This window comes from Pelodiscus sinensis, chromosome 4 (genome assembly GCF_052426305.1).
Source record: "Pelodiscus sinensis isolate ZL-2025 chromosome 4, ASM5242630v1, whole genome shotgun sequence".
Taxonomy (NCBI): domain Eukaryota; kingdom Metazoa; phylum Chordata; order Testudines; family Trionychidae; genus Pelodiscus; species Pelodiscus sinensis.
The window spans coordinates 83,586,383-83,605,019 of record NC_143055.1 but is presented as its reverse complement, the minus strand read 5'-3'; the positions used below and the strand labels follow the sequence as shown (position 1 = coordinate 83,605,019).

General features: G+C 45.1%; 1 protein-coding gene across 5 annotated transcripts in view; it reads left to right on the top strand.

Moving 5' to 3' along the window:
- The window catches only part of ARHGAP10 (Rho GTPase activating protein 10), a 275,716-nt gene that overhangs the window by 105,519 nt on the left and 151,560 nt on the right, over positions 1–18,637 (top strand). For all 5 annotated transcript variants that reach the window (XM_075930012.2, XM_075930008.2, XM_075930007.2 and 2 more), the window contains 4 exons: positions 912–1,013; positions 2,839–2,949; positions 8,218–8,322; positions 14,239–14,368. In XM_075930012.2, coding sequence (XP_075786127.2) covers positions 912–1,013; positions 2,839–2,949; positions 8,218–8,322; positions 14,239–14,368 — 448 coding nt within the window. The remainder of the gene's footprint in view (positions 1–911; positions 1,014–2,838; positions 2,950–8,217; positions 8,323–14,238; positions 14,369–18,637) is intronic.

The following is an 18,637-nucleotide window of genomic DNA, read 5'->3' as shown; positions in this document are numbered from 1 at the left end:
TTAGTTCACCTTGTATGACTGCTGTTTAATATTAAACAGTTTAACTCATATTGGTAAATGAGACTGGACTAGACAGGTCAGGTCCAATTCTGAGCCCTCAATGAACTGACCTCTTGGAAACAAAGTTTCACAGTTGACTAAATAAATCTGAATTTAAATAGAGTACTGGTATGTGGTGAAGTTTTTCATATTAGGAAGTATCTTATTTTGGAGGAGAGGGGAAAGAGCACAAATATTTGAGCATTCTCGCAGCAAAACAAATGACCAAGTATTATTTTACCAGCTACAGTTGGTTAGTAACATAGTTAATGTATTCTGATTGGTGAATAATTAAGTCACACTCTTTTAATATCGGTTGCTAGAAAGAGCCACAGGAGATGCATTAAAGAGCCACTTGTGGCTCTCAAACCTCAACCTGAGTATCTTTGCTATAAGGGATATGTTGGTCTTATTTTCAAGCTTTTCTCTGCCACTGTAAGGGCTAAAAACTTACATAATTTAAAAAAGAAAGAAAGATGCAGTTCTCATATAATCATAAAACCAAGAGCCGGGCTTTAAAAACAAGGCAAGCTTTGTGAGTTTCACAATAAAATCTCAAGAGTTGGCAACATTAACCATAGTTACAGACTTTTTTTGTTTTTACACTGGAAAAAGCTCACTCATTTGTTAATAGGAGTTATTTTCTGTCATTAGTGTAATTGGGCTTTAATTCAGTTTAGGTCCTCAGTCTAAATTTAATTTTTTTTTAAAGTGTCACTTGTCATTTACTAGGTGGCATAGTATGTTGTGGTGTTTGTCCTTCACTGCTGCTGTTACATCTCTCACCTAGAACTTTAACAAGTGAGCAGATGAACTGTTCTTGTATTTTCATATTTAAGTGAATAATATTGAATTGATTGTTTTACTTGCAGGAGGAAAAGAAGAAATTTGACAAAGAGACAGAGAAAAACTACAGCTTGTTAGAGAAGCATTTAAATTTGTCTGCTAAGAAGAAAGAGCCACAACTATTAGAGGTACTGCTGCTGTTTCTTCATCAGTCACTGAAAATGAAGATCTTTCCTTTTTGCTTTTAGTACTTAAATATACTTAATAAAGTACAAAAAGAACACTTAGGCTGTTGAAAGACAATTGCCTTCAATCAAGGAAATTTGGTTTTCTTTAAGAAAATCATTACCAGTAGAACATTACCATTGTTTGTTGGGTCTCAGACATATTTTTAGTTCATATACGTAACATTACTGATCTTTGTCACTTTTACAGGTAGTTAAAGGAGTAGTGAAGCATGAACAGTGTGTGGAGAAACCTGCATTTATACAGGGTTTCACTGCATATATGCTTACATTGTAATATGTAGATTGGGTTGACTGATATAATGGAATACTAAATGCAACAACTCGCATGCTGATTTTATTTTTTAATTTGGAGAACCTGATCAAATGTTGCTGCCCGAGAGGAGGAAAGAATGTTGATGCCTTCTATAGGTCAAGACTTAAAAATCTCTGTTTTTTGTTGGCATACCTTTGGTTTCCTCAGTGGCCCGGCCACAGTAGATTTTGTCAGCTTCTGTTTCTCAAGGACCAGTAAATAAGGTATGAGAAGATGAGCAAAGGAAGCTTTTTTCAGCCTTTGTATTCAGAAGACTTATCTTACAGAAGGAAAATCTCCCAGATTGCTTGGTTTTCTATTTTGCTTCTCTATGCTCTACATATATTAAAGAACACTTATCACTCTCCCAAATTTAAGGTTTTTCCTAACAAAATGTTCCCACCATTCTCCTTCATAAAAACCATTTTCATAGTCCGCCAGTTACATAAGAATTTGAGCATCCAGTCAGACTTTCAGCATATTGTCTTTGCATGTTGTGTTTCTCAAAGTTAGACCATGCTTTTGCAAATCTACATGTGTTTAACTTTGAATAGATGAGTAGTTCAATTGAAGTACATTGGCACTACTCATGCTTAACTTGAAGCATATGCATAAATGTTTGTAGAATCATGGGTAGAAATTGTTCTTACTAAATTGATCAGATACTGTAGACAACTTGATACAGAAAAATGAAAATAATGTTTTCATAAGCCACGTATTGAGGTGTGTCTAAAGGTAAGGAAACTTGTAAACCTCTAAAACAGAGATGATACCTGAGCAGAAAAACAAGAGCAGCCTTTGAGCAGTGTTGAACAGATGCCTATTAACAGTACTAGCGCCACTTGTTCAAAGTATAGAAAATAAAAATAGATGTATTTAATTTTCTTGATGGAATTTTCAATAGCAAAGTTCACTTACACCAATTTCTTTTATTACCAATTAAAATATTCTTTAAAACTTATTAGATGTAACTTCTTATTCTTGTTTTTCGAAATGCTAGAAAACAAATCAGAATATTAAATATTTCAACAACCAAAATGTGCTCTTATTTAATGCCTATAAGATTTTAAATGAAAAAAACTATGGTTGAATATAAGCAGTTCACATCTTTTAGGCATGAATCTTCTTATCCCCTCTGTATCTGTGCAGGGCCCTTGTGTGTGATATTTAAGTATATATTTGCACTGACATGTTTGTGATCTGCATTGCAATTAAAATGAAAAGTCATGTGAGTTTCCAAGAACACTCCACCTTCTGAAACAAAATACAACCAAGCATATGGTAAAAGGCATTGCTGTTAATGTATCCAAAGTAAGTTACAGTAATGAATGATGTTTACAGTAATGAACAATTGGGGAGAGTCTTTTGCCTGGAGAGCCTTATTACTTAGCTTGAGAATGACATGTATGTAGAGCTGAAGATTCTATCTGTGTAATGTCTGTGAAACCTAAAACTGCTCTATTCTCTCCGTAGGCAGATTTCCAGGTGGAGCAAAATAGAAAACACTTTTATGAGCTGTCACTAGAATATGTGTGCAAGCTGCAGGAGATACAGGAACGGAAGAAATTTGAGTGTGTGGAACCTGTAAGTAGTGTGTAATAAATTCTGTATAAAGAAAGCAACACCTGATTGCTTTGACAAAGTGGAGAGATGGAGCATAAGTGGGTGAAAAACAAAGAGGATCAGAACTGATTTCTGTTTTCTAAGAAAATTCAAATAACAGGCTATCAAAGTATAATTAAAAATGATCTTGTTACATTTATGCAAGCTCCCAGTATAAAGAGAGAGACAAACTGATTTAGCTGAAAGGCACCACTGTAACTGTAGCTAGTCTAGTTACCTTGATGTTGTGACGGACTGGACTGGGTGTAGGCACCGCTGAGGGCGAGCTGCTCAAAACCAGGGCTGCTTACAGCCCTCTACGGGAGACCTTTCCCAAAATAAGCCACAAACCAATCACACAGAACACTTCAGCTGCCAAGATAGCCAGCAGGAAGCCTCATGAGCAAAACCCTCAGATCTCAGCTCTCCCTGTGCCACAATCAGTCCCGGGCCTTACACACAGGTGAGAGGTTATAAAACCTGATCTCACCTACCTGAACAGATCCTGCCCGTCCCAAAGAACTAGCCGGAGTCCCAGGCCAATTTATACTTTAGATCTTACCCACAAAAGCACGCTGAGCCAGTCCTTCAGAATCTAAAATCTAAACATTTATTAATAAAAGAAAGAATAGGTTCAGAGTAAGATTAAGGAATTACCAAATTCTTGCTGCAGGCTCTTAGCAGAGATGTTACAAACTGCTAGCTTAGAAGTCTCTGGTGTACATCCTGTATTAGGATGGGTCAGCAATCCTTCCCAGCTCTCTGTCCCTAGCAAAGCTGCATCTGGAATCCGGAGCAAGATTGAAGACAAGATGGAGACAGCCTCATGGCATTTTTATATTCCTGGGCTGTGTATAGACTGGCCAGTTTTTCTGGAATATCAGCCGCTTTTCCGGAAAAACTTGCCAGCTGTCTACACTGGTTACTTGAATTTCCGCAAAAGCACTGACTATCTCATGTAAGATTGTCAGTGTTCTTGCGGAAATACTATGCTGCTCCCGTTCGGGCAAAAGTCCTTTTGCGCAAAACGGCCAGTGTAAACAGCTCAGATTTGTTTTCTGCAAAAAAGCCCCGATCGCGAAAATGGTGATTGGGGCTTTTTTGCGTAAAAGCGCATCTAGATTGGCACGGACGCTTTTCCGCAAAAAGTGCTTTTGCGGAAAAGCGTCCGTGCCAATCTAGACGCTCTGTTCCGAAAATGCTTTTAACGGAAAACTTTTCCTTTAAAAGCATTTCTGGAAAATCATGCCAATCTAGACGTAGCCCTGGTGTCTTCCAAACTGGAGCTGGTCACATGATCAAGTGACCGATCTCTGTTTCACATTCAAGTAGCCATTGTGCACTGGCTGGTTTGCAAGTTTCCCGACGCATTCCTCAGGTGTGTATTGGCCACTCCGAGAGCCATTGTCCATGGAGCAGTGCTAGTTAGCACAGCCATTTACCGAACAATCCTTCCTCACAATAGGCAGTCCAGGCCTATTGCTCTCTCCCAGACAGAGAACATTTGCAATACAAGAACAGAGCCTGTATTCTTCATATGATGTGTGTGCAGGGCTCGACAAATGTACTCACCCGCTCGCCCATAGCGAGTAGATTTTTCCAGCTGGCGAGTGCAGGGGCGGACTGGCCCGGTGGGCCGTTGTGATGGGCTGGCTGAGGCCCGTACCACGGGCAGCGTGACCCCATCCGATCCGCCGGCCGGTGGAGGAGCAGAGCGCTGCTGGGAAGGGGGAAGTGCGGCGATTCTTCCCACCGGGCTGCCTGCGTGCAGCTCCGGCACAAGGAGGCGGGATAGGACGCCAGGATGCTGGTGTGACCTGGCCCCGTTGATTTTAAAGGGCCGCGGCAGCTCAGCTCTGGCCGCGTGTCCCTGGGAGCTGGCTGCAGCGCGCGGCACAGCCAGGGCCCACCTCACCAGCTCCAGTCCTGCCACGGCCCCAACCCCCCTTTGTCTCCACGCCGCCCATTCCCCATGCCACCCCTGCACTCCGGACCTCCTGCTCTCCCTCTTCCCTGCGACCCTTTGGCTCTGCGCCACCCTTACACCCCGCACTCTGCTGCCCCCGGACCCTGGGCTGCCCATTCCCTGCACTGCCCCTAGACCTGATCCCTCTGCCCCTCCTGTTCCCCGCGTCCCATTCTCCGTGCCTCCACCGTACCCCCGCACCCTGCTCCCCCCGATCCCTGTCCCCTCAGCTCTGTTCTGCCCGTTCCCTGCACTGCCCCTAGACCCTGATTCCTCTGCCCCTCCTCTTCCCCGCGTCCCATTCCCCGTGCCTCCATCACATCTTGCTCCCCCACTGTTCCCTGCACCTCTCTGGCTCTGTGCTGTCCCTGCACCCTGCTCCCTCTGTGGGTCGGGAGTGAAGGGTGTTTGCCCATAGGGAGGGTCTGGACAGGGCTGCTGTGACCCAGCAGCGAGTGAAAGGGGTAGTTCTCTTGAAGCGCCTTTGCCTTTATGGAAAAAAAATGAATGAAAATGCTATTTGTTATTTATAAGGCTAAAATGCTGGGACAAAAAAAGAAAACAAACAAAAAAAGAAAACACCACTGCAAAATGCAAATGTGTAAAAGACGACGGGGGGGGGGGGGGAGGGAAATGTTTTGCTTGGGGGAGCAAAAAACCTAGAGCTGGCCCCTGGGGAGGGGAAGGGGCTGGACTGTGGGGGGGAGGGGAAGGGAAAAATATGGGGAAGGGGCTTGTGCCGAGGGGAGGAGGTCAGGAAGAGAAGAAGAAGAAAGCACCAAGGGACAGGGGTGCAGGGGAGACAAATGCCAGGGGGCCAAGTGCAGACAATGAGGAAAAGGGCAGGAGGGGAGGTGTCAGTGGGAGGGGGGATAGAGTGATGCTGGGAGAGGAGAGGGTAAGGGCACTGGGGGCTAGAAGGGGAGGGGGAGGTGCTGGGAGAAGGCTTGAAAGAAGGGGTGGACATGAGGAAGGTGGGGATGGAGCAAGGCATGTGTGAGGGCACAGGGGCATAAGGGAAACGGGGGCAGAGGGTGGTGAGGGGGTGGGCATCAGGGAAAAAGAGAGCAAAGGAGGCAGGGGCAGTGAGGGAAGGTGGAGGCACCAGGAGGGTGCAGGTGCCAAAGGATTCTGGTGGTGAAGCAGAAGGGCAGACACCTGCAGGGGCGGGACCAGCACCAGAAGAGAGAGGCAAGGCAGGTGTGTAGAGGAAGGTTTTAGGAGAGGGGATGAGGAGGGGTAGCTCACACGATCAGAGTGGTGCTACTGGAGGAGTGGGCACAGGGCGGAGAGAAGGGCTGGCGGAGGGATCAAATAGGATCTGAGGAAGTCTGGCCCATGAAAGCTCATCATCTAATAAACCATCTTGTTAGTCTTTAAAGTGCTACATAGTCCTATATTTTGCTTCAGCCCCTCCGTGGGTGCACCAGTGATTTGTCTGCTCACTTTAAAAATAATGTGACAGATGCGAGGTTTTGAGTACAGCCATGCTTAAGCCCTGGAAATGTTCTTCAGATGACCTTGGCTTATGGTATTAAGGGCAGAGGTGGACAAAATTTCACAGGGTCTTTGGGGAAAGAGTTTGTATTGATTGAATTCAGTCCTGAAACATAACTTTTGAATCATCCAAACAGCATGTTTCCATTCTGGGGTTTTTGGGTTCAGCTTCATTTAGTCTGAAATGACAACTTGGTCATGGTTGAAAGTGTGTAAGAAAACCAATGAGTCGCACTTTGCTTCAAGCTAAACCATAAAAATTCTGCCCAGGCTTATGCTGAGCTCCAGCAAGGACTTGATCTAAAATTTCTTCAAATCTTGACTAGGGATGTAAGCAAGTAGTTGCTACTCCCCACCCTTTTGCTGTCTCTATCAGAGAGAGGCAGCAAGGTGGGGAGCAGGAGCTGATTAAAAGCTCCAGCTGGTTCCCTCCAGCTCCATCTCCATTAGGTGGGGGGGGGGCGCGGCGTAGCAGGGAGACTGGGTTGTGAGCCTGGTGTCAGCTGATTCCCGGCACATGCCTGGTCCCAGATGCTGTGCATCTGTCTTTTAAATGTATTAAGAGCTGTCAGGCTTTTATTACATTTAAAAGGCAGAGGCGTAGCCGGGAACCTGTGGGGAGTGGGGATTCAAGCAATCCCTACTTGTGCCAGGTCCCGAAAGGCAGAGGTGCAGCGGGGAATCTCCCCAAGTTCCCCATTGTGCCTATGCCTTTTAAATATAGCTGTGGCTTTTAAGCTAGCTCCCCCTAGCTCCAACTCCTGCCTACCTCCCTCCCCATGTCTGTAGGAAGCAGCAAGGTGGGGGGAAGGCAGGATTGCGGGAGCTGATATGAACAAGGTGCCTCTCCTCATCCTCTGCACTGCTGCCCCTCTATCAGAGACAGCTGTGGATGCGGGAGCAGACGGATCCAGTGCCCATGAAGACAGCTTTTAAGCCCGCTCCCCATGGGCACTGGTTCCTGCTCTCCCTGCTCCCCTTTGTTGCTTCTGATACAGAGGCTGCAGGGGGGAAGTGAATGTATGTAGTGGACAAGATTAACTGATAAGCTCAGGCTTATCAGTTAATCATATAGTTGTCTGCACAATGACATCCCTAAAACAAACTTGTTTGTCTTAATGATTGGCTGAACGAGAAGTAGGACTGAGTGGACTTGTAGGCTTTAAAGTTATACATTTGTTTGTTTTTAATACAGTTATGTAATACAACTCCCCCTACTTTTCTAAGTTGTGCTTTGATAAGAGATTGCATTAAAATACTTATGAGGTGGATTGAAAATACAACTTATTTTAATTTTTGCAGATATTTATAAAAATAGTATAACAACACTGTACAATTTGTATTCTGTGTTGTAATTGAAATGAATATATGTGAGTGTAGAAAAACAGCCAAAATATTTAATAAATTTCAATTGGTATTCTACTGTTTAACTGTGCAACTAAAACTGATTGATTGATTTTATTTTAGTTTAGTGTTTTTTTATTTAATCGTGTGAGTTATCTTCATTAGTCAACAGCCCTATTTCTTTTTTGTTTTTTATCTCGATCAATTTGTGACTGGAAACAAGACATGCTCCACAGATATTAATCATGTTGTTAGCCATTTTTATCTAAATAGATTCTCATGAACAGTAGATATTAATTAGAATATTTTTATTAAAAAATAATCTGAGAGTTTTTATTTACTTATTTTTTAATGCTTCTATAAAGACTTAATGAGAATACAGCAATCCTTGGATGGCATTTGGTGTTCTCTATTCTAAGAAAGTTCTTCTGCTTGTATTCTAGGTGCTATCATTTTTTCAGGGTATGTTCACTTTCTATCATCAGGGATATGAACTTGCCAAAGACTTTAATCACTACAAAATGGCTCTGCAGATCAATATTCAGAATGTAAGTCAAGATGTTTTATGTTTAATCCATTTGCAAATGTTTGGAATAATGTTTTCTGTATATTTGGATTACTTGTTTTAGTGAATTAATCAAGAGAAACTTTGGGATTATAGTGCCATCTTCTGGCTAAACAACTATGTGACTGAATGAGCTATTGTGCAATAATTCGGACTGCAGCTAATCCTGCCACCTAGTGTTCTCTAACACTCTTTAAAATATTTTCTGACACATTTTCATAATTTGCTTTTATATTCTTTCATGTTCACACTAGGCATGTTTCTGTTTAATGCAATTAAAAGTTTAATTATGTGCAGTTGGCTGGCTCAGAGGTTTGGCAAAGGAATACAGCTCCTTTTTTCATCTTTTAAGGTCACATATCTGAATTCATATTGGATTGACTTTAAGTCATTACCTCAAACTACACTGTGGGTAACTGAAGAAGATATAATGAGAGAGCCAGGCTTCCTAATGGTGTTTGCCACACTTATTGGCATTTCTTTGGCATTAAAGAAGCCAAAGAAAGAATGACATGGAGATTCAGAACCAGATGCTACTTTTTGAAAGTAGTACTCTGAAGTAGAGCTGCAAGAATGTAACCATTTAAATGGTTAACTGATAAGCATTAACTTATCCGTTTCTATTATGATTACTCTCTTTACTGGCTCCGAGCTGCTGGCCCTGCTTCTGGAGGCTGTGCAGCATAAAGCTTATATTGCAGAGCCTTCAGTGCAGTTGGTTCCCCGGGACCTGGGCCGGCACGGGGAGCCGGTGTGCATAAGCCAGCTCCCAGTGAGCTCTACTGGCCTTATACTGCAGAGCCTGCAATGGAGACAGCCCCGTGGGAGTGGGGACCTTTGTGCACCAGGAGCTGATGCATAACATGGTGCCTGGTGCACACTGACTCCTGGCTGCTGTAGGGGTGCGAACGAGTAGTCAACTAGATGATTAACCGATAGGCCTAGGCTTATTGGTTAATCTAGTTGGCTACTTGCATTTGCACATACCCCTTTTGCTGCTTCTGTATCCAGGCTTCATGGTGCCCTCCTGCCCTGTGCTGCTGCCTGTATCAGAGGCAGTAGTGGGGAGGCAGGAGAGGCTTCTGCGAAGCAGTCTCTGCCCATGGCAAGCCCTAGCTTCATGGCATCAGCCCCTGTCCGCAGGAGGGGGGGCATTCCGAGCTCCCCGTGGACAGGGCTGCTGTCGGAGCAGCCTCTGTTCATGGCCAGTCTGGGCCATCGTGGACAAAAGCTGCTTTGTGGCAGCCTCCCCTGTCTCCTTCCCCTTCTCCCCCAGCAGCCTCTGTCTGTGGGGAGCTTGGACCCCCCCATACACAGAGTCTGCTGCCACCCTGCGCTTCTGCAACTGTATCAGAGGCAGCAGTGTGGGGCGGCAAGCAGCCGGTTCATGCGTGGAGCTGGCTTTTAAACTGGCTCCCCTTGCAGACCGGCCTCCCACCTGGCTTCCCACACTGCTGCCTCTGATACAGAGGCAGCAATGCAGGATGGCAGAGGGCTTCCCAGGAGTAGGGCCAGAGCACACTGGCTGTCGGCCCCACCCCCGGGGACTATAGAGTAGTGGACTAACAGCTGAGAATTCACGTGGTTAGTCGACTAGTCTGTTATCCACTATCTAACGTCCCTAGGCTGCTGGTCCTGCTCCCGGGAATCAGCTGCACTGTGGGCTCTGCAGTACAAGCCTTATACTGCAAATTCTGCAGTGTGTGTAACTGTTACTTTTTTTTTTAAACTATTCTTTTATATCCCTACTCTGAAGAACAATGTACTTACATCCCTGAAGTAGAGAGCTTCTGTTTAAGACCACTTAGATGCTGTTGCCTGTGCAACACTTGTTTTGTTGGTCGATTGTTGGTTTCCAGGGATGTCTGGAAATTAGGACACAGTACTTCTAGGAGGCTACAATCTAATTATAGACATGAATTGATGAGTCAGAAGAACAGACAGTAGTGGGCAGAAAAGGGGAAAGAGCGGAAGAGTGTTCCAATACTCTATGGCTATGTAAGTTCACATCTTTGATCTCACTACTCTTGCATTTCCTTTCTGTTCGTGTTCATCTTTTCCATGGACTCACCCACCCACTGTATTGGGTTGCAGAGGGAATTTTTTGATTGTGACTTTGATTGTGACTTTGTGCTTGTGGGCTTTCTGGAAGATGTTACCCTTTCTCGAGGGGATTGAATAAGGGGTCTTTCTGACTGGGTTTGGGAGATTTATTTATTCCAAGCACAGATGGCAGCATAAAAGGTATAAGTAGAGAAGGATTGTAAAAATGCAATAAGTCTGATATTGGAATTATAGCAAAAAGGTGAAGTAGGACAGGATATAATAAGGTCTGAAACATAGGCTGGGATGAAGTTGTTGAGTAGGGTTTTGTAGGTGAAGATGAGGCAGTGAGAAGTTCAAAAAGGGAACTGATGTGGTCAGAGTAATGAGAGAGAAGAATAATCTTTGTAGGAAAGTTTTAGATGGACTGAACAGCAGCAATTTGTGCATCCCAAAGTGCAAATATATAGCAGTAGAAAGGCTAATATTATAAATGTTATAACTGAAAAGCTGAATTGGATTTCAAAATGCTCTAGAGAAAAGAGTGGCAAAACTTTGTGACAGCCTCTAACCCGTTTGGCTTCCCAGAGGGGTTCCTCCTCCTCTGGGTCAATGGGTGGGCACTCTGCCCCACTTCACTGGCCCTTTAAGTCAAGTCCAAAGTCACTAGTCCGTGCCTGGCCTTCCATCAGGTGGGACAGCACTCAACCAATGTCAACTTATGTATAGGCCAGTTATGGTTCAAGGCGGGCGCAGCCCAACAAAGCCTGTTTACAGATAGGCCAGGCCCTAGTTCAGGGTGTGGCAGCAAACAAACAGTTTCTAAAGCCCAGCCAGGCGCTGCTTCAGGGTATGGCAGCAACACTCACAGTCAGTTTATACAGAAAGGCCAGGCCCTGGTTGGGGCGTGGCAATAACAAACACAGTTAGTTGATGCCATGCGGCCAGGCTCTTGGTTCAGGGCGCAACAGCAACAGAACCCATCATTAGGATTGCCAGATGGTTGAGACAAAAATACCAAACACCCGCCCCCTACCCCCAAAAAAAAACACTGGGAAAAAGTTCTGTTGAAGGGGGAAAAAAATGGGGAGGAGACCAAAGTTGTTGAGCAAAATAAATAAATCAATCAATAAATAAAATAAGATAAAACGGCATGTCTTCTTTAAGAGTGAGTGCAGGGATAGGAATGTGGAGAAGTTGAGCAGTAAGACCCAGGGGAGTCATTGCTTCCCCTTGATCTTTTTGCTGGCAGCGATTTTGTGCTGGCAGCCTTGCGGAACTAGGTAAGTCTGGGGTTGGGGGGGGGGGAGAAGAGAGGCGGGGTGCTGAGTGTTTGTAAGGTTGCCAGGTGCCCGGCATTTTTGCCTTCTGGCCAGGGAAAAAAAATCAGAAAATACTGGACATCTTAGGTGTCCGGTATTTTCTGAATTTTTTTACCGGACAGGAGGCGAAAATACCGGACTGTCCAGGTGAATAATGGACACCTGGCAATCCTACCCGTCCGTTATGGGTAGGTTAGGCCCTTGGTTTAGGATGTGGCAGCAAACAACCACAGCAGGTTTGGGGGCTCCTTGTTCAGGAGGGGTGCAGGCTAATCACCTGTGGCAGTGGCAAGGGGGGAGACTGCCATCTAGTAGGTGCGTGGCAGGAGGGGACACAGGCCTGCCTACTCCACTGCGCCCCAGCCCAGGGCCCTAGGAGCAGCAGTGAAGGCTGCTATGGGCTCAGCGGGGGCTCCAGCCTGAAACGTGCTGGCCTTGGGGCCTTTAACAGCCCCCACTAACTCCTGGGCTACTTCTCTTCTTCCTCTCAGCCAGCACCTGGGTTTCTGGCTGTGCAGTCAGGGAGTCCAGGGTTTCAGCGGTCCGGTCCAGTCCTCCGCTGCTTGCAGGTCTGCAGGGCTCAGCCAGTCTCCTAGTGCAGGCTGGGTAAGGTGGTTGGGCCAGTCCTCAGGGTCAGGTTCTGTCAGGATCTTCGGCCTAGCCTCCAGCCTTGACAGCAGCAGCCGTCTCTCCCAGTTCTGGGGCGTGGGCTGATACACGGAATCAGGCTGGCCCCCTGGGTCCTCTGCAGAGTCTAATATGGTAGGCGGGCCAGGCCAGGCCTCAGCCTCCCAGGCGGGAAGCAGGTAGTCGGCTTTTGGCTCAGCGCAGGTTGGAGGCCCAGGCCAGGCCTCAACCCCAGCCTCCCAGGCCGGGAACCCTGAGCAGGCCTCTGGTTCCTCTGCAGGCTCAGCCTTGACTGAGTCCAGAGGCTGGGCTTATATAGCCCTAGGCCTGCACTCTGACTTCCTGTCAGGTGTCCGGGATAGGTCAGGCTCAGTCAACAAGGCGGCTGGAGGGGTTCCTCCTCCTCCTCCAAGTCGGTGGGTGGCCACTCTGCCCCACTACACAGCCTTGGATGTGGGAGGAGACTGAAAAGTAGAGACAGAGGTGATGCTGAAAATGAGACCCTGAAAGATGTGTGGAGCTCCGTGGCATTGTCCACTGTAAAGTGTCTCTCTGTGTTGATAAAGTAACACTATCTCCCTCAGCAGCGTAGAGTCACAGAAGATGTTATTTTAAAATCAATATTGGATGCTTTTCAAAAAAAATCCCCATAATAATTCCTAGAGTAGAAGTTCTGTGTATGGCCTGTTCTATACAGGAGGTCTGGCTAGATGGTCTCAATGGTCATGTGTGGCCTTAGAATATTTGAATCTGTATCACAAAAGTCTTTTAAGCAGTACAGTGCATGACAGTCTCACCAATCCCACCTTACCAATGTACTGCACAAACACCTTAATATAAGATATTGTTTTCCATCTTCCATTGGTCCATGAGATGAGAGCCCAGAGCAGCTCTAATTTCTGTGTTACGTGCATCCTGCTGCAGCTATGGTAGCTGCATTTTGTGGCAGCGTGTACTGTGGTTCAGCAGTCTGTCACTGTCTTGGCTCCATGATGGAGAAGTGTCTCATCTTTCTGCTTCCCAAAGACTGTGAAGAACACAGCAAGCCACAGTTATGCAAAGATCCAAATGGGTCTCTAGACCTAGTGTTTTCTATCTGCAATACCCAGGATGGCAGGACTTGGGCAGGCTCAGGCTTCAGTCCCTCCTCCTCAGGTTGGGTAGTAGCTTTTGTTATCAGTAGAGGGGGATGGTGTAATGAAGTTTGAGAACCCTTATTCTAGGGAACCCCACATACCCTATTTTGCCCTGGCTTATGAAAGCGCAAATGATTCAGCCCGAGGTAGAGGACCTGTAACCTGAGCTCCACCACCCAGGGCTGAAGCCTGAAGATTTTAGCGTCAGCCCTGGGGAACTTGGGCTTTGGGCCCAGCAAGTCTAATGCCAGCACTGGCAACCCCATTAAAACAGAGCCGCAACCCACTTTGGGGTCCTGACCCACAGTTTGAGAACTGTTGCCTTTAGAATAATAGTGGGGAGGGTAACTCTTGTTTATGGCAGTGTCATTTTGTGGGACTAGTGTCCCAGCCTGTCCTTGAATGTAGATTCCCAGTTGGCAGAAAACCCCAGCATTATAAGCTTTTCCAGTGCAGTCGTGTTGATGTGGTCTTCAGAGGCCTGAAAGAAAATAGAGCAGTACCTTTTTAGTTTACATACTAATATGCTCCTTGTGGAGGGCAAGCAAACTATGGCCACATGAATTTCAGTAATAACCCCAGTGCAGTTTGGAAACCCTATTCTTTCAAAGGCAGGAACACCTCAGAAATCTCTGCCACCATTTTACCCACATTCAGCTTTTCAAACCAAACTGGCTAGCAGCAGAGCAATAGCAGTTGGGGATAGCCTGTTTCCTGATGGCTATAGCAATCTACTTTTGGACCAGGATAAATATCTTTTTCTCTTTTTAGACAAGAAATCGTTTTGAAGGAGCAAGATGGGAAGTGGAGGAGCTCATGAACAAAATCAGGCGGAATCCTCAAGAACATAAAAGAGCAAATCAGTTTACTATAGAAGGCTACCTTTATGTGCAGGAAAAAAGTAAGATATATTTTTATATTATCACTTGTGTTCACCCTCCACGTCCTGCTAGAGGAGTTTCAGGACCCTAGTCATACAAGCTCCTGGATGTTCTTCAGTCAGGCACTCCTTCCAAAGGAGCATTCTCTATTGAAACTACTTTGCAGTTTGCTAAAGACATTTGACACATACTAGCCATCTGTGCCTCTACTCCCCAGAGGAGTAAATAGTAATAGAAAATATTAAAAAGAAATAGTTTGTTCTCTAAGGGTATGTCTACACTAGCCCCCTAGTTCGAACTAGAGAGGCTAATGAGGGTGACCGAAATTGCAAATGAAGCACGGAATTTAAATATCCCGTGCTTCATTAGCATGTTCCTTGGGCGGTTGCCATTTTGGAAATTAACTAGCCCAGAATAACTGCCCGTGTCTACACGCGGCAGTAAAATGGGAGTTCGAAGTAAAGCCCTTAATTCGAATTAGCTGTTAAACTTCATTCCAGGAGGAATAACAGATCATTCGAGTTAGGGCTTTACTTCAAACTCCCGTTTCACTGCCGCGTGTAGACACGGGCAGTTATTCCGGGCTAGTTAATTTCCAAAATGGCGACCACCCGGGAACATGGTAATGAAGCGTGGGATATTTCAATCCTGTGCTTCATTTGCAATTTCGGTTGCCCTCATTAGCCTCCCTAGTTCAAACTCGGGGGCTAGTGTAGACATACCTTAAGTGAGAAAGATATTTATTCTGTTACCCACACCAGAACTCTCCGTATAAGCAGTAACAAAATGGAACAGACTAGACTGGTCAAAATCTACTCCTTTGGACAGGGACTTTCAAGAGAGACCTTTTCTTCCATCAGCCTACTGTTTCTTATTGCAAACTCGCAGGCAGTTATGTCAAAGTACAACTATATTAACTACAATGAGTTGTCAGAATTTCTCAGTCAGTTATCACTGAAATGTCTTCATTAGGGTGATCAAATTGCAAATGTGAAAAATGAGGAGAGGAGGGAGGGGAGCTAATAGGCAGCAATATTCAAGAGAAAGACCTGAATATTGGGACTCTTCCTGTAAAATCAGGACATCTGATCTCCTTCGTCCCAATTCAGGCTATCCTTTATAAAGTGATATTAGTATGCATCATTTGATGCAGCAAACATGGCACCTCACTTCATGATGACCTTAGTGGTTATGAAAAAGACTTCTTAATTGTAGTCATTGTCTTAACTTCCTTGGGAAGCCCCAACTGTAGAAAATTGCCTCTTCAGGAGATTTCCCCTCCCCCCCCACCTGGAGGGTCCTCCCCTCTGCCTCTCAGATGGTGCCTTTCAGGGCCTTCAGCATGCCTGCCTCTGCGGTAAGCCCCTTCGGGGGGTCCACTCCCAGAGGGAATAGTGCGACCCTGTTCTCTAGACCAGAGCGACTCTCAGCCAGCACACAGTACTCATTAAACTGCTTCATCCTTTGCAAATTCTTGGGTCTTCAATTAAACCCAGTAAAGTCCATTTCAATATCCACAATGACTATAAAACTTATAGGAACAGTCCTGTACATGGTTGCAGCCAGGGCCTACTTCTCACAGGATAGGTTTTTGCGATGGAATACCTCAACGTTCAATTTTGACTCCTCAATCTAATAACAGTCCACTCTGCCTTGGTCCTTACAGGACACATGGGAGCTGCCTTCACCAGACTTTCCAAATCTGGCTGACTGAGGTCTATATTCCAAACAAAAACTCCTTAGACGAAAGTGTTTTACTTGCTCCCAGCAGCTGGGCATCTCTCACCTGGTGGAAGAAGAGTACGACGTTTGTGTGGGTTCCTAATATTCATTCATCATGGATGTGTCTCTCTAAAGTTCCCAGACTTCGTAAGAGTCTGTGCCAAATCAAACTCCTTAAGCTACAAATAGTATGCGGAGCATGCAAACTTTTCTATTCCTGTCAGACATTATAACCACTGTTTGTTATATAAATAAACAGGACGGGGAGCAAGATCCAAACCACTGTTTTGGAAGGTGTCATAGGGCATGACTCACTGCCATGGCACCTCCTGCTGATCATTTGGGGAATTAGCTCAATTCTACCATGGAGTGCTCCCTTCCAGCTGGTGTCTCACCTACTGTATCCTGTTTGTGGCAGAATCTGCCATCTTGTATTAGGATCCGTGTCCTTCCCAGACTACAACACACTCCCCTCTAGGTACTGCCCTGCTGCAGTGCCCTCATGTTCTGGGGTCCTCCCCCTTCAGGGAACTCCCAACCTTCTATACCCACTTTGCCTCAGTGACCCTACTGCCAGTCTTCATCTAGCCCCTTACTTCAGAAGCAAACTACAGTCTGAAATAGCTGCTCATCATTGGCAAAGAGTGTGAACCTACTGTCTTTTTTATCTGTGCTGTGTCCCTGCGGCCCTGGTACCCTCATGCATTGCCTCAGGCCCTGCAGTCTAGGAGTGAGGTCAGGCCAGAGCTCCCCAGCTCTGCGTGCCTTTTCCCAGCACTGTTCTGTCTCAGGAAGCCTCCAATTTCCCTGGCAGTCAGGTTCCCAGCTAGAGCAAGTGTCTCTCTCTCCTTCTCTAGGAGTCCTTATTTATACAGCCCAAAATATGGGCCCTAATTGGCTATATCTGCTTCAGCTGAGAGCTCCACTCTGTTCTCTCTTAGAGCTGGTTTTTAACCCTGATAGGGCCAGTGCGGGACAGATGCCCCATCAGAAGAGGCAATACAACTCTGGAACTGGTATATCCAACATGGATCCCCTCTCTGCAATATGTTTCTGGGCATGATGAAGTCCTTAGCAGACAGCCTCAGCAGGCTATTTCACAAGGAATGTACAAATCAGCACTCATGTATCCACGATCCATGATATTTTGTCAATGGAAGGTCTCATCTTGGGACTACTTGGCCATTCAATCAAACAAGAAGTGTGCTCAGCTTGCTTCAGGATTGGAGGGGATGCTTTCCTAAAACAATGGTCAGGCCCATGGATATATGCCTACCCTCCCATTCTCCTTCTACTGCATTTTGTGCTCAGGAAGATAAAGTGATAGTATTCTTAATAGTTCCTTGGTGGCCGAGGAAGTTCTGGGGATGTTTTCCATCCCCTGCATCCACTTACTGTTACAGAATGGGGTTAGGACCAATAGTCCAACCCAGTATCTCTTATGCCTGGCTTTGGATGAGCAATAGACCTAGAGAGATACTACTTGAAGGTCCAAGCCATCCTTCCAAATATCAAGAAGTCTTCTGGGAGGAAGTTCTGTGCTGCCAGATTGAAGGGCTGACCATTATTGACTCTCAAAGAAATGTAATGGGACTAGTCCATGCTCAGTATCTTTGAAATCAGGCCAGTTACATTTTGAGGATTACAGCTCTTATTCCATAGTTCAGCTATGTGCTTTCATTATCTAGCTGTGTTCTTATTGTTTAATAAAAGAGGCTGAATGTTGAACAGCAAAAAAAATCATGAATCCTGTTGTGCTGATACACAGATGCTATGCAAAGAACTTCCTAGTGATGCATTCCAGAACACACAATCCAACTGTCAGTGTATTTAAATGATTATAGTGATCTGGACAAATGGGTGTGAAGTCAGATGTTGACTTTAAACAAGTTTGTTCATTTAAACTTTTAAATGTATGACACCCTTAATGACAATTTTTATCTAACCTGAGGCTGGCACTTCTCTCACTGAGTAAATGCTGATTAACTGCATAACCACAAGAACATCTTGTATGATGCAAATGAGGTCATGTATGAAATGAGTGTCATGTGTTTAAAGATTCTGCATGCTCCTTGAAAGGATCCAAAGTCATTGTTTTATACTACTACATTCTAGTCCTGAAAAAGCATTTTTTTAAACTCCAATATTGTGGAATCATGCTGATGACTCAATTCTCTCAGAAAACACTGTTTTGAGTCCTTGTTTCCTTTCTTTTCTTGCTTTATTTAAAAATAGTTGCCAAATACGTTTTGTGTATTTTAATTTTCTAATGCTTTCCTCCCCATCTATAGGTGCCAAATGTTTAGATTTATTTTTTGTTGTTGTTGCACAGACTGTCCAGCTAAGTACTAGATTGGCAGCTGGCTAGGAATCTTAAGGAAGCACTAATTTTTTCCCCCCAGATAGTCACCTTTAATACAGATGTGTGGTCTATATAGGCTGCCTGTACGAGCAAGCAATGTTTCTTGACCAGCTTATTCTTCTCCTCATATCAATGTGGGACATTGTGCTTGGACATAGTCTCCTTGGATTGCACATGGATTTAATTGATTATCCTTTAGGCATTT